The sequence below is a fragment of the Meles meles genome, chromosome 19 (genome assembly GCF_922984935.1).
Source record: "Meles meles chromosome 19, mMelMel3.1 paternal haplotype, whole genome shotgun sequence".
NCBI classification, from domain to species: Eukaryota; Metazoa; Chordata; class Mammalia; order Carnivora; family Mustelidae; genus Meles; species Meles meles.
Window position 1 is genome coordinate 56,817,564 of NC_060084.1, and position 18,699 is coordinate 56,836,262.

The window sequence follows — 18,699 nt, forward strand, 5'->3', positions numbered from 1 at the left end:
TAAATAAATAAAATATTTACCAAAAAATAAACGCTTTCTCTTATAAAAAAGTAAACCAATATTCTGTAATTACATTATGATGACTGTACAAATATTATTCACACCTGAGGAGTGTAGTATTTATTATACCTGTATATTTTTCCTATTTATTGTCCCTAGAATCGGTATTTGTCTGGTTTAGTGACATCCGCATAGTTTTCCTTGACCCTGTGTCTAATTCTTTCCACAGTTTCAAATAGCCTTCCCATGTAATCTTACACACCTATCAAACTGTATAATCGATAAATTCCATCTTCTCCCTTGGAGGTGACTTTCCCCCATTTTGCCTTCTATCTTCTCTAGGTTGAACAACTGCCTTTTTTCTCTCAAGCTGGTTTTTTTTTTTTTTAACTTTTGCCCGGTTGGTAGCATTACCTATTTTAGTCTTGGTAGGGTTGTCAGATTTAGGAAATAAAAACACAAGATTCCCACTTAAATATAAATTTCAGATAATCAATGAAATTTTGTTTGCATAGTATGACCATGAGATTTAATGGGATATACTAAGCTTACAAAATTATTTCTTGTTTATGTGAAATTAGATTTCACTGACCATGCTGTATGTTACCCGGTAACTCTTATCCTTACCCGCACGCACACGTGCTCATGTGTGTGCTTCTTGTCTCCATGATAAATGTAAGGAAACTGAACAGAGATGCTAAGCAGTTTCTTTCAGTTCACACAGCTGGGATGGGGCTGAACCTGGATCATTGCTGACTCACACTTGTCTCCAGCCCCCTCTGAACCTCTTGGCCACACCAGTTTCTGCTCCCTGTACCCAAGCTCGACCCACATCTTTGTCCACTTCCCAACACAACCCCACCGTGGTCCTCTCATGGGTTTCCATCCAGCCTTCTAACGTGACTGGACATACTCCCCGTTCCCTTCTGAGCACTTCCTGGATGGACTCTGAATCACCCCAGCCCTACTGGTTAGGGGCCCTTTTACAGATCAGACTATGGAAACAGTATCCTGTCCCCCATCCTGCAGCTGGTAAGACATACATTCAAACACCAGCAGCATACTTTGGTCATAAAGAATGTGAACCTGGCACTAAACTTGAGTTTATTTGAGCCCTAGATGCGTGACCTTGAATAAGTTCCTTAATCCCTCTGAGCCTCAGCTTCCTCGTCTGTGAAATGGGAACATGAATAGGGTTCTGCTTCATCAGGCCATTCTGGGAATTAAGTGTCTGCTAAAAAGCATGGAGTGCACTCAAGCCCACAGTATGTGCCAATGAGTATGTGTTAATGAATGACTGACAGGCGGTCTGTGCTCATAGTGTGTTTCCTTATCCCCATAGCACAGCTGTTCCTTCCTGCTTGGCCCCTTGAGCCTCTGTCCTTTTAGCAATAAGGCTTTTCTGAATAAATGAGGGAACTGGGCACATGACCAGCCTCGCGGGGGCAGGCAGTAAGCACACAGGATCCTACCACCAACCCCGCCAGGAGAGACTCTTCCCGCAGACTTGCTGAGGTGCCATTGACAAAGAGAAACCATATATCCAGGGTGAGCAACGCTGTGATCTGCCGGACATGCACACTGTCCGGTGATCAAAACAATCGAGCTAATTAACCCGTCCCCCACCTCACATAGGTTGTTTTGATTTTTGATTTTGATTTTTTGTTTTGTTTTTATTTATTTTTATTGTGTTATGCTAGTCATACAGTACGTCATTAGCTTTTGATGCACTATTCCATGATTCATTGTCTGCGTGTAACACCCAGCACTCCCTGCAGACCGTGCCCTCCTGAATACCTACCTCCGGGCTCACATAGGTTGTTTTGATTTTCTGTTTGGTTTGGTTTGGTTTGATTTGGTGAAAACGCATAAGATCTACTCTGGCAGCAAGTTTCTATAGTATTGTTGCCGTAACCACTATTCTGGGCGTTAGATCCCCAGAACTTACTCATCTTACAACTAGAAGCTTGTTCTCTGTCTGCCTACCTCCCCGTTTCCCACCTGCAGCACCCCCAGACTCTGGCAACCACAAGTCTGCTCTCTGCCTTCATGAGTCCAACCTTTCTAGATTCTACATGTAAGTGAGACTGTGTGGTATTTTCTTTCTGCATCTGGCTTATGCCACTTAGCATCATGGCCTTGGGGCCCACCCAAATTGTTGCAAACGGCAGGATTATTTGTTCCTGTGCTGTGAGGTTTGCTGACAAATCTATAATCTAGTCCTGATGTCACCAAGTCCACATTAAAAATATAAATGAATGAATTAATGAATGAATGGATAGGTAGATGGATAGATAGATGATAGATAGATAGATAGATAGATAGATAGATAGATAGATAGATGATAGATAGATAAAATTTGAAGACTGGTATACAGAGACAAATTTTCAACCAAAACCGGAAGACCTGTTTATTTCCTGACCCACCCAGCGAGAGACTAGAATGAAGTAACAAACACCACCTCCCTGGGTCCCAGTTTTCCCAACCCCCTAATGAAGGGGCCTTCACAGGTCACCATTGCCCCGAAATTCTTTTCTGATGCAGTTTTTTTTAACATTCTTAGTCTCATAGCCCACTGTCTATCCCTCAGCATTTCCCAGATCAACCCTCAGGACTCACCAAGACAGAGAAGGGCAGACAGGGGTGCGGCCATGGTCCTTCAGCCCATCCAGAGCTCAGTAGCCCAGGAGGGAAGCCGCAGGGGCTGGAGCGGAGACACAGGATGTGATGAGGAGGGCAGCAGCCTCCCCCCCTTCCCTCTTCAGCCTGGCTTTTCCCACATGAGGCTCATCAGACTGGAGCCATCCCCTCAATAGAATGACTTGCACACAAGCTCACAGAAGCTCCTTTATCTTCTGTCACCAGCCCAAGCAGGCCAGGCACTGCGATGGACTGTTACCTGATGGATCTCCTTAGCAGAACAGTTTCATGGAGCTTTCCTTGGGAGGAGGGGAGACATTTGAGATGATATCTGCTCGTAAGAAATTTTCATGGAAGACCGGCAGGTTCGTCAGGACCCAAAGCCTGGCGAGGCAAAGAGCTTGGCATTTTCATATAAGTGGGAAGTGGTTAGTGTGGCTGGAATCAAGGACCATAATGCTGAGACTGAAGAAATGTTAGGGGTCAGATCAGGGTGTCCCAACCTCGGCTCTGTTGACATCTGGAACCAGGTGACTGCTGGAGTGGAAGCAGGCTGTCCTGTGCTTCTGGGAGGCTCATGGCCAGTTGAGAGCCACTGGGTTGGGTCGTTCAGGAGGCTCTGAGACCAAGATACACTGAGAGTGCGAATATCTCTTTGCAATCCTACTTACTCACTTTTCAGGCACTATTTCGTTTGACTCTCACCCAAGGCTGAGAAACGGGTGGCAGCTTTAGTCCCATTCAAATGGGAAAACTTGAACTTGGAAGAAAATGTCTTTTTCTAGTTGGAGCGTGGGTCCTGGGAGCTGAGTAATCGACTTCTTCTGGCTTAGCACATGCACACCGGCATCGAGGCCATCCCTCTCTTCCGTGATTTGTCTCTGCCCTGTGGTTCTCATTTCGATTCTCCACCTCCAAGGAGCAGCTCTGAGATAGTCCATGCAAATCATTCATCTCGCAAAACTTTATTTTGTATCTTGCAAACTGTATATCGTGTTGTAAATTGTTTCATGCTGTGGAAGCCATTCCTTTTTCCATTGCACGCTCAGCATTTCTGGACCATTCATATGTCTACAGGACAGTTGCTTGCTTCAACACATTAATCTTCCCACTGTCCCAATAATGGACAGCCCGATTATGCGCAAACATTTCCACTATAAACAATACTGAGCTAAATATCACTCAACAGGTACCCTTCTGGACATATGTGAGAATCTTTACTTTTTTATTTTTTATTAACACATAATGTATCATTTGTTTCGAGGTACAGGTCTGTGAATCATCGGTCTTACACAATTCACAGCACTCACCATAGCACATACCCTTCCCAGTGTCCATCACCTGGCCACCCTGTCCCTTCCACCCACCTCCACTCCAGCAACCCTCAGTTTGTTTCCTGAGGTTAAGAGTCTCTTATGGTTTATCTCCCTCTCTGGTTTCATCTTGTTTCATTTTTCTCTCCCTTCCCCTATGATCCCCTGTCTTGTTTCTCAAATCCCTCATATTGTTAAGATCATATGATAATTGTCTTTTTCGGGGTGCCTGGGTGGCTCAGTGGGTTAAAGCCTCTGCCTTCGGCTCAGAGTTGTAGGATCAAGCCCCACATCGGGCTTTCTGCTTGGCAAGGAGCCTGCTTCCTCCTCTCTCTCCGTCTGCCTCTCTGCCTACTTGTGATCTCTCTGTCAAATAAATAAATAAAATCTTTAAAAAGAAAAAATAATTGTCTTTCTCTGATTGACTTATTTTGCTTAGCATAATAGCCTCTAGTTCCATCCACGTTGTAGCAAATGGCAAAATTTGGGCATTTTTTATGGCTGCATGATATTCCAGTGTGTGTGTGTGTGTGTGTGTGTGTGTGTGTGTGTGTGTAGAGAAAGAGAGAGAGAGAGATCTCACATCTTCTTTATCCATTTTTCTGTTGATGGACATCTGGGCTCTTTCCATCATTTGACTATTGTGGACATCGCTGTTATAAACATTGGGGTGCACATGCCCCTTCAGATCACTACATCTGTATCTTTGGGGTAAATACCCAGTGGTGCAATTGCTGGGTCATAGGGTAGCTCTATTTTCAACTTTTTGAAAAAACTGCATAAGTGAGAATATCTTTAAAATATGTGTCCGCTGGGGGCGCCTGGGTGGCTCAGTGGGTTAAAGCCTCTGCCTTCGGCTCAGGTCATGATCCCAGGGTCCTGGGATCGAGCCCCGCATCAGGCTCTCTGCTTGGCAGGGAGCCTGCTACCCTTCCTCTTTCTCTGCCTGCATCTCTACATACTTGTGATCTCTGTCTGTCAAATAAATAAATAAAATCTTTAAAATATATATATGTGTGTGTCCGCTGGGTGTTAGACACAAACAATGGATAAGGAACGCTACATCAGGGGCGCCTGGGTGGCTCAGTGGGTTAAAGCCTCTGCCTTCGGCTCAGGTCATGGTCCCAGGGTCCTGGGATCGAGCCCCACATCGGGCTCTCTGCTCCGCGGGGATCCTGCTTCCTCCTCTCTCTCTGCCTGCCTCTCTGCCTAGTTGTGATTTCTCTCTGTCAAATAAATAAAATATTAGAAAAAAAAAAGGAACGCTACATCAGAAACCAATGACATACTGTGCGGTGACGAATGTAACATAATTTTTTTAAAAAGGTATTCAACAAGAAATTGCCAGATCTTGAGTTAGGTGTGTCTTCAGTTTACTCACTGCCAAATGGCCTCCATGTTCACTGTACCCATTCCTTCTCCTGCAGCAGGGCAAGAGAGTCCCCAGACCTCCCCACACACCCAAAACCCAGGGCTGCCCAGCATCCTCGTCTTTGGCAGATGGTGCACCAGTTTGCCAGGGCTGCCACAGTATCACTGACTCAGCAGCTTACACAGCGGAAGTTGATTGACTAGGAGAGCATGACTAAGAGAGCATCTGTGGGAGGGCAGGAGAGAGGATGTAGTTATGGAGAGACTCACCTGCATGTCCATCTGTCTGTCCTTCTCAGGCTGGATGTCCTCCAAGACATCACCTCCAAGGAAGAATGTGGCGTTAAGCCTCCAGAGAGAACCTGCAGATTATCGAGTCCTGTAATCAACATCCCAGGGATGGGTAACTGAAATAGGGAAGGGCAATGGCACCACATCCAGGAGGACGTTCCCCCACCTTCTCTGCTTCTTCCAGGATGCCTTCTATCTTCCCTGAAAACACCCTTCCCCCACCCTAGCTGCCCCTCCTTCTTATTCCCCCTTACATTGATTTTCTTCCTAGAAGTCCATGAAGGCTGGAGCTGAGAGAAAGGAGGAGGAAGCATTAGGGCAGGTCTGAAGAATAAGACAGGTTTCCTATGAGGGGAGTCCACCTTTTCCTACCTCTTACACTTCATTCTTGGTCTCACCATCAATATTCCCCATGGAGAGTCAGCAATCACCTTCCCACCTTGTTTGACCCAATGCCAGCATCAAAAAAGGAGGAAGAGGAGGGAGAGGAGAAGTAAGACAACAATGGCCAAGATCCCGATCGCCATGGAAAGGTATCCATTTTCAGGAGCAGGTGGGTCTAGGAATTAGTAAACAGTAAAATCTATCATTGAGCTCTTGTTGGATTAATTTACCCATTCGATAAACATTTCTTGTGTGCCTTCCCTACATGAAGCAAGTTATTGGATGTTTGGGAAACCATAGTAAACATACCCAACAACAGAATCTATGCCTGGGAACCAATACGTAGAAGTAGTGCTACACATAGAGATAAATTCTAGGATGAAACCATTTACACTGCATTATAAGAAAAGGTTTCTTTAGGGGATGAGAAAGATGAGTTTCTTTAGGAGATAAGAAACACCCAGATCTCTGAAGCATGAAGAGAACTGCCTCCAGGCAGAGGGAACAACATAACCAAACTCAGAGGTGAGAAAGAGTCATGTGTGACCCACACATAGAAAAGACAAGTGGTGCCTGATGGGAAAAGTGGGGCCTGATGGGGATGTAAATGTCAGGAGAGGTCAGCAAAACCCCAACACTATTTTAAAAACAGTCTGGATTTAAGTCTAAATACAATAATGAACCACAAAGGTACTGACAAAAATATTGGATTTCATATATATATAATTTTCAATTTTATATATATAATTTTCAATATATATAAATTTTCAATGTGTGTATATATACATATATATGTACATATATGTGTGTGTATATACATATATATGTACATATATGTGTGTATATACATATATATGTACATATATGTGTGTGTGTATATATAATTTTCAATGATTCATGATTTTAGAGACCAAGTCAAAAGAGAAGGTCGTGGTGAAAGAAGGAAATGGACTTGAGCTTTTGAGGATAGAAATGATGAGATTTGAGACTGGGTGATGGAGTATGTGGGCACTGGGACCAGAAGAGGAACATCAAATACCATTCTCAGTGACCTGGTCATTGGAGAGAACAGATAGTACCTACAGAGATGGGAAGATAAGTGTAAGGAGGAGGTTCTGAGATCTGTCAGGGAAGATCCCTGCTGAGATGTTTATTAGGTGTCTGAGTGGATGGTATTTTGATCGGGATGGCATTGAAAATATAGACTGCTCTGGGCAGCACAGATATTTTCACGATGTTTATTCTTCCATTCCATGAGCATGGAATGTTTTTCCATCTTTTTGTGTCTTCTTCAGTTTCTTTCATGAGTGTTCTGTGGTTCCTGGAGTACAGATCCTTTACCTCCTTGGTTAGGTTTATTCCAAGGTGTTTTATGGTTTTTTGTGCTATTGTAAATGGAATCGATTCTCTAATTTCCCTTTCTACAGTTTCATTGTTAGTGTATAAGAAAGCAACTGATTTCTGTGCATTGATTTTGTATCCTGCCACATTACTGAATTGCTGTATGAGTTCTAGTAGTTTGGGGATGGAGTCTTTTGGGTTTTCCACATAAAATATAGACAGAGTCTGACTTCTTCTTTGCCAATTTGAATACCTTTTATTTCTCTTTGTTGTCTAATTGCTGTTGCTAGGACTTCCAAGTACTATGTTGAACAACAGTGGTGAGAGTGGGCCTCCTTGTGGTGATCCTGATCTCAAAGGGAAGGCTGTCAGGTTTTCCCCATGGAGAATGATATTCGCTGTGGGTTTTTCATAGATGGATTTTATGAAGTTAAGGAATGTTCCCTCTATCCCTATACTCTGAAAAGTTTTAATCAGGAACGGATGCTGGATTTTGTCAAATGCTTTTTCTGCAACATTGAGAGGACCATGTGGTTCTTCTCTCTTCTCTTATTGATGTGTTCTATCACACTGATTGATTTGCGAATGTTGAACCACCCTTGCATCCCATGGATGAATCCCACCTGGTCATGGTGGATAATCTTCTTTTTTTTTTCCATAAAACTGAACTTTATTTGACTTTTAAAAAGAAACTGAAAAGTGATACCAAACAGTATTAGGCAATGTGAAATTGTTCATTTCTCCTGAACTTTGCTTTCAGTAACTAAGATGGTGGAACATAGTTCCGTTTTTCAACATTTACTAAGTCGGGGAGGAAGGGAATAACTTTTCTGGAAAATGTTAAGGAGGCACTAACAACATATCAAATTATAGGTCCTTGTGCTTTAGTCTAATACCAATACTCCTGAGAACTTTTACTTTCATAAATTGCTACAGCTCTTTGGTAGGCCATGAATTGTATTATGATGCTGACAAATTTCTGAACATCTCAGGTATGATGCAACTGCTTCAAATTAGAGCTTTTACAGCAGTCCATCAGTTTTGAAATAAATACAGCAGTTCACTGTTCCAGAAGCTTCTAACTAACCTAACCGGGTAATCCTTCAGCACTTGGGCCAGGAGGTTAGCTCCGTCTTCACCCTAACTGCGTATCACGTTGGCAGCATTAGTATTCTTTCCTAAAATGGGATCCACTTTCCAATGACACAAGAAACTCAAAATACTAAGACAGCGTTTCAGGAGAAACATTTAAGTATTAATTGCCATCAGAAAACTTATTGAGAAGTTAAGTATTAACTGCCATCAGAAAACTTACTGAGAAGTTTCTATTTTATCATCTGGAACATTCCCTCTAAAAGATCTTCTATATTAAGGGCTTTGCAAGGTACATGTGTGTCTCTAGACCATCAGACATCGTCTTGTGAAGAGATAACTGTTAATTCAGCAAGAGTAGTTCCACAAAGGTGCGCCTCGGGAAAAATGTCAGGTGAGTTGAATTCCCGGTTAACTTTGTGACCGATGCCAGGATAACTGGAAACCTCTTTCCTCGTTTTTTCTCTTCCAATTATATTCTCTCTGGGTCATTCGAAGACCAGTGTTGACCATGACTTTGGAGTCGGTGTTTTGGGCAGGCTCAAACGCTTGCACAACCAGCAGCTTGCTTAAATCAGAAGTTCCCTGAACCTGCTCACAGGTTTTAGGCAAAATGCAAGGTGCAAGATATGGTACCTCTGTCTTAGTATCAATGACACAATAATGACGAATTTCATGGTCACGTTATCAAGAGTCATTTCATTATAGCTGGATAAAGTCTCCACATATGCCAGATTGAAAGCCACACACTTCTGAAAGTCCAAGTCCTCACCAGTGAGACTTGATTCAAAATACTGATAGGCAATACCAAGCGCAAGCTTTAGCCATATTTTATATTCCAAGGATGGCCAGAAGACATCAAAACCTTCATACAAATCCTCCAGGGAGATAAAGCAAGCCTGTAAAATAGTTTCACAGATGACGGTGTATTCGATTTCACGCTTAAGCAGACAGCTCAGCTCCCCAATTACGTCCCCACTGGTACAGTATTCTGTGAACATGGTTTTGAACCCTCTATCAGACCTTAGGCTACTGTCTATTCCAAAGGTAGGAGGTAAACTATGCAACTTCCTTCTATAAAAATCCCACCGAAAGTACTGACTGCAGTCTGCAACCAATGCAGCCATCCACTGAGTCTATTAGCTGGGGTTTTGGAATACAGGTGAGTTTAGGTGGGGGGTGCGGTCAGGAGCCCCGGTGGATAATCTTCTTAATGCACTGTTGGATCCTATTAGCTAGGATCTTGTTGAGAATCTTGGCCTCCATATTCATCAGGAATATTGGTCTGAAATTCTCCTTTTTGATGGGGTCTTTGTCTGGTTTGGGGATCAGTGTAATGCTGGCTTCATAGAAAGAGACTGGAATTGAATCCCTCTAAAATTCTCTTGAGTTGGCTTTTGGACAAGAGTTGGCCTCCTCCCCAGATGACCAGCCTCCTGAATAAAGCTCAAATTCCTTTCTAAAAAAAAAAAAGAGAGAGAGAGAGACTGGAATTTTTCCTTCTGTTTCTATTTTTTGAAACAGCTTCAGTAAAATAGGTAGAATTCTTCAGGGAATCCATCAGGTCCTGGACTCTTGTTTTCTGGGAGGTTTTTGATCACTGCTTCAATCTTGTTACTGGTTATTGGTCTTTTCAGGTTGTCAGTTTCTTCCTGTTTCAGTCTTGGTCATGTATAGTGTATTTCCAGGAATGCATCCATTTTTTCTAGGTTTATTAACTTATTGGCATATAGCTGTTAACAATTTCTGATTATTGTTTCTTTTTCCTTGGTGTTAGTTATGATCTCGCCCCTTTCATTCATAATTTTTTTTAATTCTTACTTATTTTTTAATTTATTTTCAGTGTTCCAGAATTCATTGTAATTTTATTAATTTGTGTCCTTTCTCTTTTCTTTTGGCTAAGTCTGGTCAGTGATTTATTGATTTTATTAATTCTTTCAAAGAACCAACTTCTATTTTCATTTATGCATTCTACTTTATTTCTGGTTTTCTAATTTGTTGATTGCTGCTCTACTCCTAATCTTAATCAACAACAAATTAAGCCTAACCTATGCATGAGGAAGACATGTATAGGTTAGGTTTAATTTGTTGTTGATTCTCCAGTTCTTTAAGGTATAAATATAGTTTGTGGGCTGCCTGGCTGGCTCAGTCAATTAAGCGACTTCCTTCAGCTCAGGTCATGATCTCTCAGGGTCCTGGGATCGAGTCCCACATCAGGCTCCCTGCCTCTCCCTCCGCCCCTCCCTCCCACAGCGGGTACACTCTCTCTCAAATAAATAAAATCTTTAAAAATACATAGTTTGTGTCTTCAGGATTTTTCCTTTTTTTTTTTTTTTTTTTTTTTTTTTTTTTTTTTGAGTGAGGCTTGGATGGCTATGTATTCCCCCCTTGGGACCGCCTTCACTGTATCCCATAGGTTTTGGACCAAAGTGTTTCTGTTCTCTTTGGTTTCCATGAATTGTTTGAGTTCTTCTTTGATTTCCTGGTTGACTCAAACATTCTTGAGCAGGATGGTCTTTAGCTTCCAAGTGTTTGAATTTCTTCCAAACTTTTTCTTCTGATTGAGTTCCAGTTTCAAAGCATTGTGGTCTGAGAATATGCAGGGAATAATTTCAGTCTTTTGGTATCAACTGAGACCTGATTTGTGACCTGGTGTATGATCTGTTCTGGAGAAAGTTCCACGTGCTCTGGAGAAGAATGAGTATTCTGTTGTTTTAGGATGGAATGTTCTGTATATATCTATGAGGTTCTTCTGGTCCAGTGTGTCATTCAATGCTCTTATTTCTTTGTTGCTTTTCTGCTGAGATGCTCTGTCTGTTGCTGAGAGTGGCATGTTATTGTCTCCTACAATTAACATATTATTATCAATATGACTCTTTATTTTGGTTAACAGTTGGCTTATGTAGTTGGCTGCTCCCATGCTGGGGGCACAGATATTGCAATTGTTATATCTATGATATGTGTCCTTCTGTATCTCTGACTACAGTCTTTAGCTTAAAATCTAATTTGTCTGATATGAGAATTGCTACCCCAGCTTTGTTTTGAGGTCCATTGGCATGAAAGTTGGTTCTCCATCCCTTCACTTTCAGTCTGGATGTATCTTTAGGCTCAAAATGAGTCCCTTGTAGACAACATATGGATGGGTCCTGCTTTTTATCCAATCTGCAACCCTGTGCCATTTTATGGGAACGTTTAGGCTGTTCATGTTAAGAGTGATTATTGAAAGTTATGATTTTGTTGTCATCATGTTGACTGTGAGGTCCTTGTTTCTATAGACTGTCTCTGTAAATTTCTGGTCCGTATCACCCTTGGGGGTCTCTCTCCTTTTATAGAACCCCCCTTAATATTTCTTGCAGGGATGGCTTGGTGGTCACTTATTCTTTCCATTTCTGCCAGTCCTGGAAGCCCTTTATCTCTCCACCCATTCTGAATGACAGCCTAGTCAGATAAAGAATTCTTGGCTGCATATTCTTCTCATTTGGTCCCTGAATATGTCTTGTCAGCCTTTTCTGGCTTGCTCGGTCTCTGTGAACAGGTCTGATGTTACTCTGATGTTCCTCCCTCTGCACACAAGGAATCTCTTCCCCCTGACTGTCCTTAAGATGGTTTCCTTGGTTCTAAGATTTGCGAGTTTTACTATTACACTGTTGAGGCATTGGTCTGTTCTCCTTGAGCTTGGGAGGGCTCCTCTCTGCCTCTAGGACACGAATGCTTGTTTCATTCCTCAGACTAGGGAAGTTCCCCACTACAGTTTGCTCAAATATATCTTCTAGTGCTCTCTCTCCTTCCCCTCGGGGATCCCAGTAACAGTGACATTGGAACGTCTTACGTGTCATTTATTTCTCTAATTCTGTTTTCATGGATTCTTTTTTTTTATTTTTATTTATTTATTTTTTTCAGCGTAACAGTATTTATTGTTTTTGCACAACACCCAGTGCTCCATGCAGTACATGCCCTCCCTATTACCCACCACCTGGTTCCCCCAACCTCCCACCCCCCACCCCTTCAAAACACTCAGGTTGTTTTTCAGAGTCCATAGTTTCTCATGGTTCATCTCCCCCTCCAATTTCCCTCAACTCCCTTCTCCTCTTCATCTCCCAATATCCTCCATGTCATTTGTTATGCTCCACAAATAAGTGAGACCATATGATACTTGACTCTCTCTGCTTGACTTATTTCACTCAGCATAATCTCTTCCAGTCCCATCCATGTTGCTACAAAAGTTGGGTATTCATCCTTTCTGATGGAGGCATAATACTCCATCGTGTAGATGGACCACATCTTCCTTATCCATTTGTCCGTGGAAGGGCATCTTGGTTCTTTCCACAGTTTGGCCACCGTGGCCATTGCTGCAATAAACATTGGGGTACAAATGGTCCTTCTTTTCACTACATCTGTATCTTTGGGGTTAAATACCCAGCAGTGCAATTGCAGGGTCATAGGGAAGCTCTATTTTTAATTTCTTCAGGAATCTCCACACTGTTCTCCAAAGTGCAGCCAGCTTGCTTTTACAAATCCTGGTGCACACGTGCATGTATATTCCCAGGCTATGTTCCAAGGATGGAAACTGCTGAGTCCAGATCTGTATTTGGGGAGATATCAGGGAGATTCCACCCTGGAGAATTCCTTTATGGTGTGTATCAGGGATGGTGACGATGAATGCAAAGACTGCCCCTAGGTGTGTCACAGCTTTGCACCTTCCCTCCACATTAGGGATGGGAGTGTAACGGTCAATATTGAGCCCCCCTGCCCCCTGGCACAAAAATTGAAGGTAGTTGGTATGTATGTATGGGAGAGACAGAGAGAGGGGAGATGGAAGTTTTCTGAACCTGACACAGTAAGGTTGTGAAACAGAAATATAAAACCCTTACGTTTCCTCAAGTGTTGACTCCATCATCATTAAACAAGAATCTCCCAACCCAGAAAACTTCTCCACAAAGGAAGAGGAGAAAGAACAGTTTTATTATTGAATAAGTATTCAAGCGAGGACAGGATGTGCATCAGGAAAAGATCTGCCAATGAGATGGCGAAGACAGGAAACAGTCAAACAGAGTCAGCTCCTTGCATCCAGTGTCTCCAGATAATTAGTCCTCAAGCAGGAGAACTTGATGGCGCCATGTGTCCCCACAGAGGTCATCCTAAATTTATCTGGTGACTGGGGAGACCACACGCGTCAGCAGACTGGCTTTAGGCAGAGGAAAATCAAACCCCTCCTGGATTTATGTTCGGAGGCAGCTTTGCAACATGGAGTTGAGCTCCTGCCCTCCTTCCGAAGGTGGGAGATAGGATGCTACCTCCCTTCGCCTTTACATTTCTGGTCCTCAAGAAAGAAAGTCCTGGGTCACAGAGCTGGCAAGAGGCTTACTTACCTTCTAAAAATGTTGACACACACCTTAAACTTAAAGAGACCGAGAAAGAAATCTGAAGTTTTCTAAAGAAATGCTCTAAGCGGGTTCCCCTTTCTCCACACCCTCTCCAACACTGTTAGTGGGAATGCAAGTTGGTGCAGCTGCTTTGGAAAACAGTGTGGAAATTCCTTAAGAAATTAAAAATAGAGGGGTGCCTGGGTGGCTGAGTGGGTTGAAGCCTCTGCCTTCAGCTCAGGTCATGATCTCAGGGTCCTGGGATCAAGCCCCGCGTCAGGCTCTCTGCTCAGCGGGGAGCCTGCTTCCCTTCCTCTCTCTCTGCCTGCCTCTCTGCCTACTTGTGATCTCTGTCTATTAAATAAGTAAATAAATCTTTTTAAAAATTAGAAATAGAACTACCCTATGACCCTGCAATTGCGCTGCTGGGTATTTAACCCAAAGATGCAGATGTAGTGAAAAGAAGGGCCATCTGTACCCCAATGTTCATAGCAGCAATGGCCACGGTCGCCAAACTGTGGAAAGAGCCGAGGTGTCCTTCAGTGGACGAATGGATAAAGAAGATATGGTCCATATATACAATGGAATATTGTGCCTCCATCAGAAAAGATGAATACCCACCATTTGCATCGACATGGATGGGACTAGAGGAGTTTATGCTGAGTGAAATAAGTCAAGCAGAGAGAGTCAATTATCATTTGGTTTCACTTACTTGTGGATCATAAGGAATAACATGGAGGACATGGGGAGATGGAGAGGAGAAGGGAGTTGGGGGAAATCGGAGGGGGAGACGAACCATGAGAGGCTGTGGACTCTGAGAAACAACCTGAGGGGGAGGGGAGGGGGATGGAGGGGTTGGGAAACCCTGGTGGTGGGTATTAAGGAGGAAACAGATTGCATGGAGCACTGGGTGTGGTGCATAAACAGTGAATCTTGGAAAACTGAAAAAAACATTTTTAAAGGGTAAAAAAAAAAATGCTCTAAGCAACAGGAACAATGTTCCTTCCCATGTTTTCAACAGGTAAAATCAAGCTCTTGATTATAGTTTATTGTAATTGCTTTCACGTGTTCCGATCTCCCCAGGCATCCCAAGGTTATGCTGCCAATTTGGTGGGTAGACCAGTAGTCTCTGCACCTTCCCTGGAAGCTCCATGCCACTCCCGAGTTCTGGTCGGAGAGATTAATGCCTACTGCTCTAGTTCCAGCACTCGATCTCCTGGACCGTCACCCCACGGCCCCTGGTAAGCACCATGCTATTTTCTGTCTCTGTGAATCCGGCTTCTTTAGAAACATCACGTCTGTGAAGCCACACAGTATGAGTCTTTGGGACTGGCTTATTTCACTTAGCACAGTGTTTTCAAGGCTTATTGTTGTGGTAGCAGGTGTGAGGGCTGAATAACATTCCACATTTCCGTTACCCAGTCATCTCTGATGGACACTGGGTGGCTCCCAGCTTTGGGCTGTTGTAAGTACGCTTGTGACCGTGAGAGGAACACAGTCAGGCCGTTGTTCAAAATGTTGTACGTAGGTTACCATGCGACCTCCCAGTTCTGCTCTTGGGTGTGTATCCGCTGGGTTTGGGGATTCTCATGTTCTGGTTTACTTGGATGGCAGTGTTTGACGAATAATGTTTGCACCTGTGTATTTCTGTAAACAGGGCAGGTGATTGGGATGGTTGCGAGGCTCCTGCTGACAGGTGTTCTGAGATAAGGCGCGTGGTCGCCATCGTAGAGATTTTTAGTACAAGTGTGCTCTCTGCTGTTACTGTGGTGAAGTACAGCTTTTTACTCATTGGCTCTTGCCAGGAGGCGAAGAGTAGGGAGAAAGGTTATGTCCTTGATTTTTTTTTTTTTTGGTCCATTCTTCTTGAAAAATCCTAATTTCCCCCTCTTTCTCCCTTTTCCCTTCACCGTGCCATGTCCAAAAGGTGCCTTCCCCTGTTTTTCAGTCTCTCACAGACTGCGGTCTGTGCTCTGCCGTCGCTGCCCTGATCTGTCCGAATGCTTTTAGCTATTTGCATAACTTTCTCTTACTGCTGCCGGCTTTCACCCACTGTAGGGATGCCAACAGCACCTGCCTCTGTCTTTTGCACGGCTTCCTTCAAACCGTCCCCGTGGCATCTCTGTGATACATCCACGTGATAAAATTGTCCACAAGTACTTTTCTTTTAAAAGATTGTATTTATTTGAGACAGAGCAACTGAGAGAGTGAGAGCAGGGGGAGCAGCAGAGGGAAAGAGAATCAGGATCCCCGCTGAGCAGGGAGCCCGATGCAGGGCTCAATCCCAGGACCCTGAGATCATGACCTGAGCCGAAGGCAGAGGCTTTAACCCACTGAGCCACCCAGTCGCCCCCATACAGGCATTTTTTTAAAAATGTGATAGATATTTGCATAGCGAAGTAGAAGACCTTCTCACTCTCTTCCTAAATGGAAAACGAGATGCAGACGTAGACGATAGTGTCTTACCATGTGCGTGCGTCCCTTTGCTTTCATTTATTGAACTTGATTTTATTCTAGTAACACATGCACATGGTTCAAATATTAAAAACATAAAAAGAGTGAGAGGGGGGCTCCTGGGTGGCTCAGTCATTAAGCGTCTGCCTTGGGCTCAGGTCATGATCCCAGGGTCCTGGGATCCAGCCCTGCATTGGGCTCCCTGCTCAGCGGGGAGCCTGCTTCCCCTCTGCCTCTGCTGTTCCCTCTCTCACTGTCTCTATCTGTCAAATAAAATAAAATGTTAAAGAGAGCGAGAGAGAGCATGAGAGCTCACTGGAAATTGGTGAGGTTTTCCCTTTCCGTTTTGCTGGGCGCTGTCTGGAAGAGCAGCCAGTCTCTGTCTCCGCCTGCGGAGATGTGGTTTTGTGCTGTTTTGTAATTCTGCATTGTTTTTCTTTTCCATTTATTTACTTTGAAACAAACTTAAGGAAAACTATGTAAATGCAATACAAAGAAGGCTTCCCCCCTCCCCCGAAACCATTTGAGGCCATGCTGCACACCTGAGGTGACTCACCCAGACACTGGTCTTTTCTCCTGCAAACAAGGTCATTCCCCTAGGTAAGCATAATATATCACCAGAACGGGAGTACTGATACTGCTGTCTCTAGACGTTATGGGGGAGAGCCATAGTCATGCAACAGCCGTCGTCTTCCGCTACTCAGAAAGCCCAATATACTAGCTAAAGCCTTCATCATAGGTGAGTGACCCCACATCCCTGGATTCCTCCCAATTTGTCTCATGGTCCACCCCATCTAACACCCTCGAGATCCCCTTGCAATGCTCTCTGGGTTCCTGGAAAACACGTGAGCCAGACCCTACAATTCATGGAGCATGAGCTGGGATCTGACCCAGGCAACAAAAGGGAGGTTGTGGGGTGAAGGAGTATCACCCCAGGAGACACCTGCTTACGAAGGTGACCGATGAGGAGGCCCTGGTCTCTTCTCGCAAGGGCACCCCAGGGTAGATGGGGGTTCAACATTTTCAGGTCTGTCCCCACAGATGACCCAATCCCAGGTCTCAGATTTCATTTCCTTTGAAGCTCTGCTGCCATCACCCTGAGCCCCTGGCCTGACATCAGTGGGATCTGCAGGAAGGTCCCCTTCCGTCCGCTCTAGAGGACTCTGGATGTCGTGGCACATCTTCAACAGAAACTGTGACTCTGAGCCGGGCCCTCTGTTCCCAAGGCTCATGTCACCATCAGAACAGACCGCCCACTGCCATGTGCATGGTTTCCATGAGGATCTGTCGACTTGAGAGGCCACTCAGTCCCCCAGTACCTGTCTTCCAGCCCCACCCCCCAGTCCTCCCAGTAGCACAGATGACAGCAAGTGGCTGTGATGCTCTGGGGCTGGTGGTTAGTTCAATGGCCGTCCACCTGTGGCTGCTCGTGCTCATGGCCCAGAGAGGGGACCACACGGGTCTGTGCAAGGGGTTCTCAACGGAAGGGGACTTCCTTCCCAGGGGCATTTGGCGATTTGGGGTGGGGATGCTACGGGCATCTAGCAGGTGGAGAGCAGCAATGCCGTTCAGCATCCACTGTGCCCAGGACTCCCCGGCCCCACAGCCAGGATCAGCCAGCCCTGAATGCTAACCGCGCTGGTGTTGGGGGACCTGCTGCTCCTCCATTACTTCTTGGCATTCCCTCGGGGGCTTTTATGGGTTTTGAGATAAACCCCAGTAGACAAAAAGAAAGAGAGACCCTTCTCTCTCCCACTGGACAGAAAACAAGCACAGGTCCACACTGGCTCTGGCAAGCATCCTTGACCCCCAAGGAGACTGTGTTAATTTCCTCTGGCTGTTGTGACGATGATCATCGACTTGCCGGCTTGAAAAACATACATTTACTCTCAGAGTTCCCAAGGCCGGATGTCCAAGCTGAAGGCATCCGGAGGGCCATGCAACCCCCAGAGCCTCAAGGGGAGTCTGTCCCTGCTGCCTTCAGCGGCTTCTGGGGGTCCCCACCATTCCTTGGTGTGAGGCTGCATCATTCCCGTCTCTGCCCTGTCTCCATGTGGCCTTCCCCACTCCACTGTGTCACCTCCTCTTCCGTCTCTTACAAGGACCCTTGTCACTGGATTTAGGGGAGCCCCCCCCCCGGGGATAAGCTAGGATGGTCTCATCTCGGGATCCTGCATTTAATTTTATCTGCAAAGCAACTCTTTCCAAATGGGCTCACACTCCCCAGTGCCGAGGGTTCACACTTGGACTGGCTAGAGACGTGGCCCAGGGATGAAGCTGACCCGGGTCAGAGGGTCCGTCCAGCAGGAGGACCGAACACAAGGCCCACCTTTCCTCTGAGCTCCCACCACTGGGACAGCGCTCCTTCTTGCTTACACCTGGTGACCATCAGCCCCGCTTACACCCCGCGTGTGTCCCGGCACAGCAGACACGGGCAGCATCCCCCATCC

General features: G+C 44.8%; 1 protein-coding gene across 1 annotated transcript in view; it reads right to left on the reverse strand.

The window, feature by feature from the left end:
- The window catches only part of GP6 (glycoprotein VI platelet), a 36,104-nt gene that overhangs the window by 16,409 nt on the left and 996 nt on the right, over positions 1-18,699 (reverse strand). Inside the window, exon 2 of the mRNA XM_045989169.1 lies at positions 5,595-5,686. Coding sequence (XP_045845125.1) covers positions 5,595-5,686 — 92 coding nt within the window. The remainder of the gene's footprint in view (positions 1-5,594; positions 5,687-18,699) is intronic.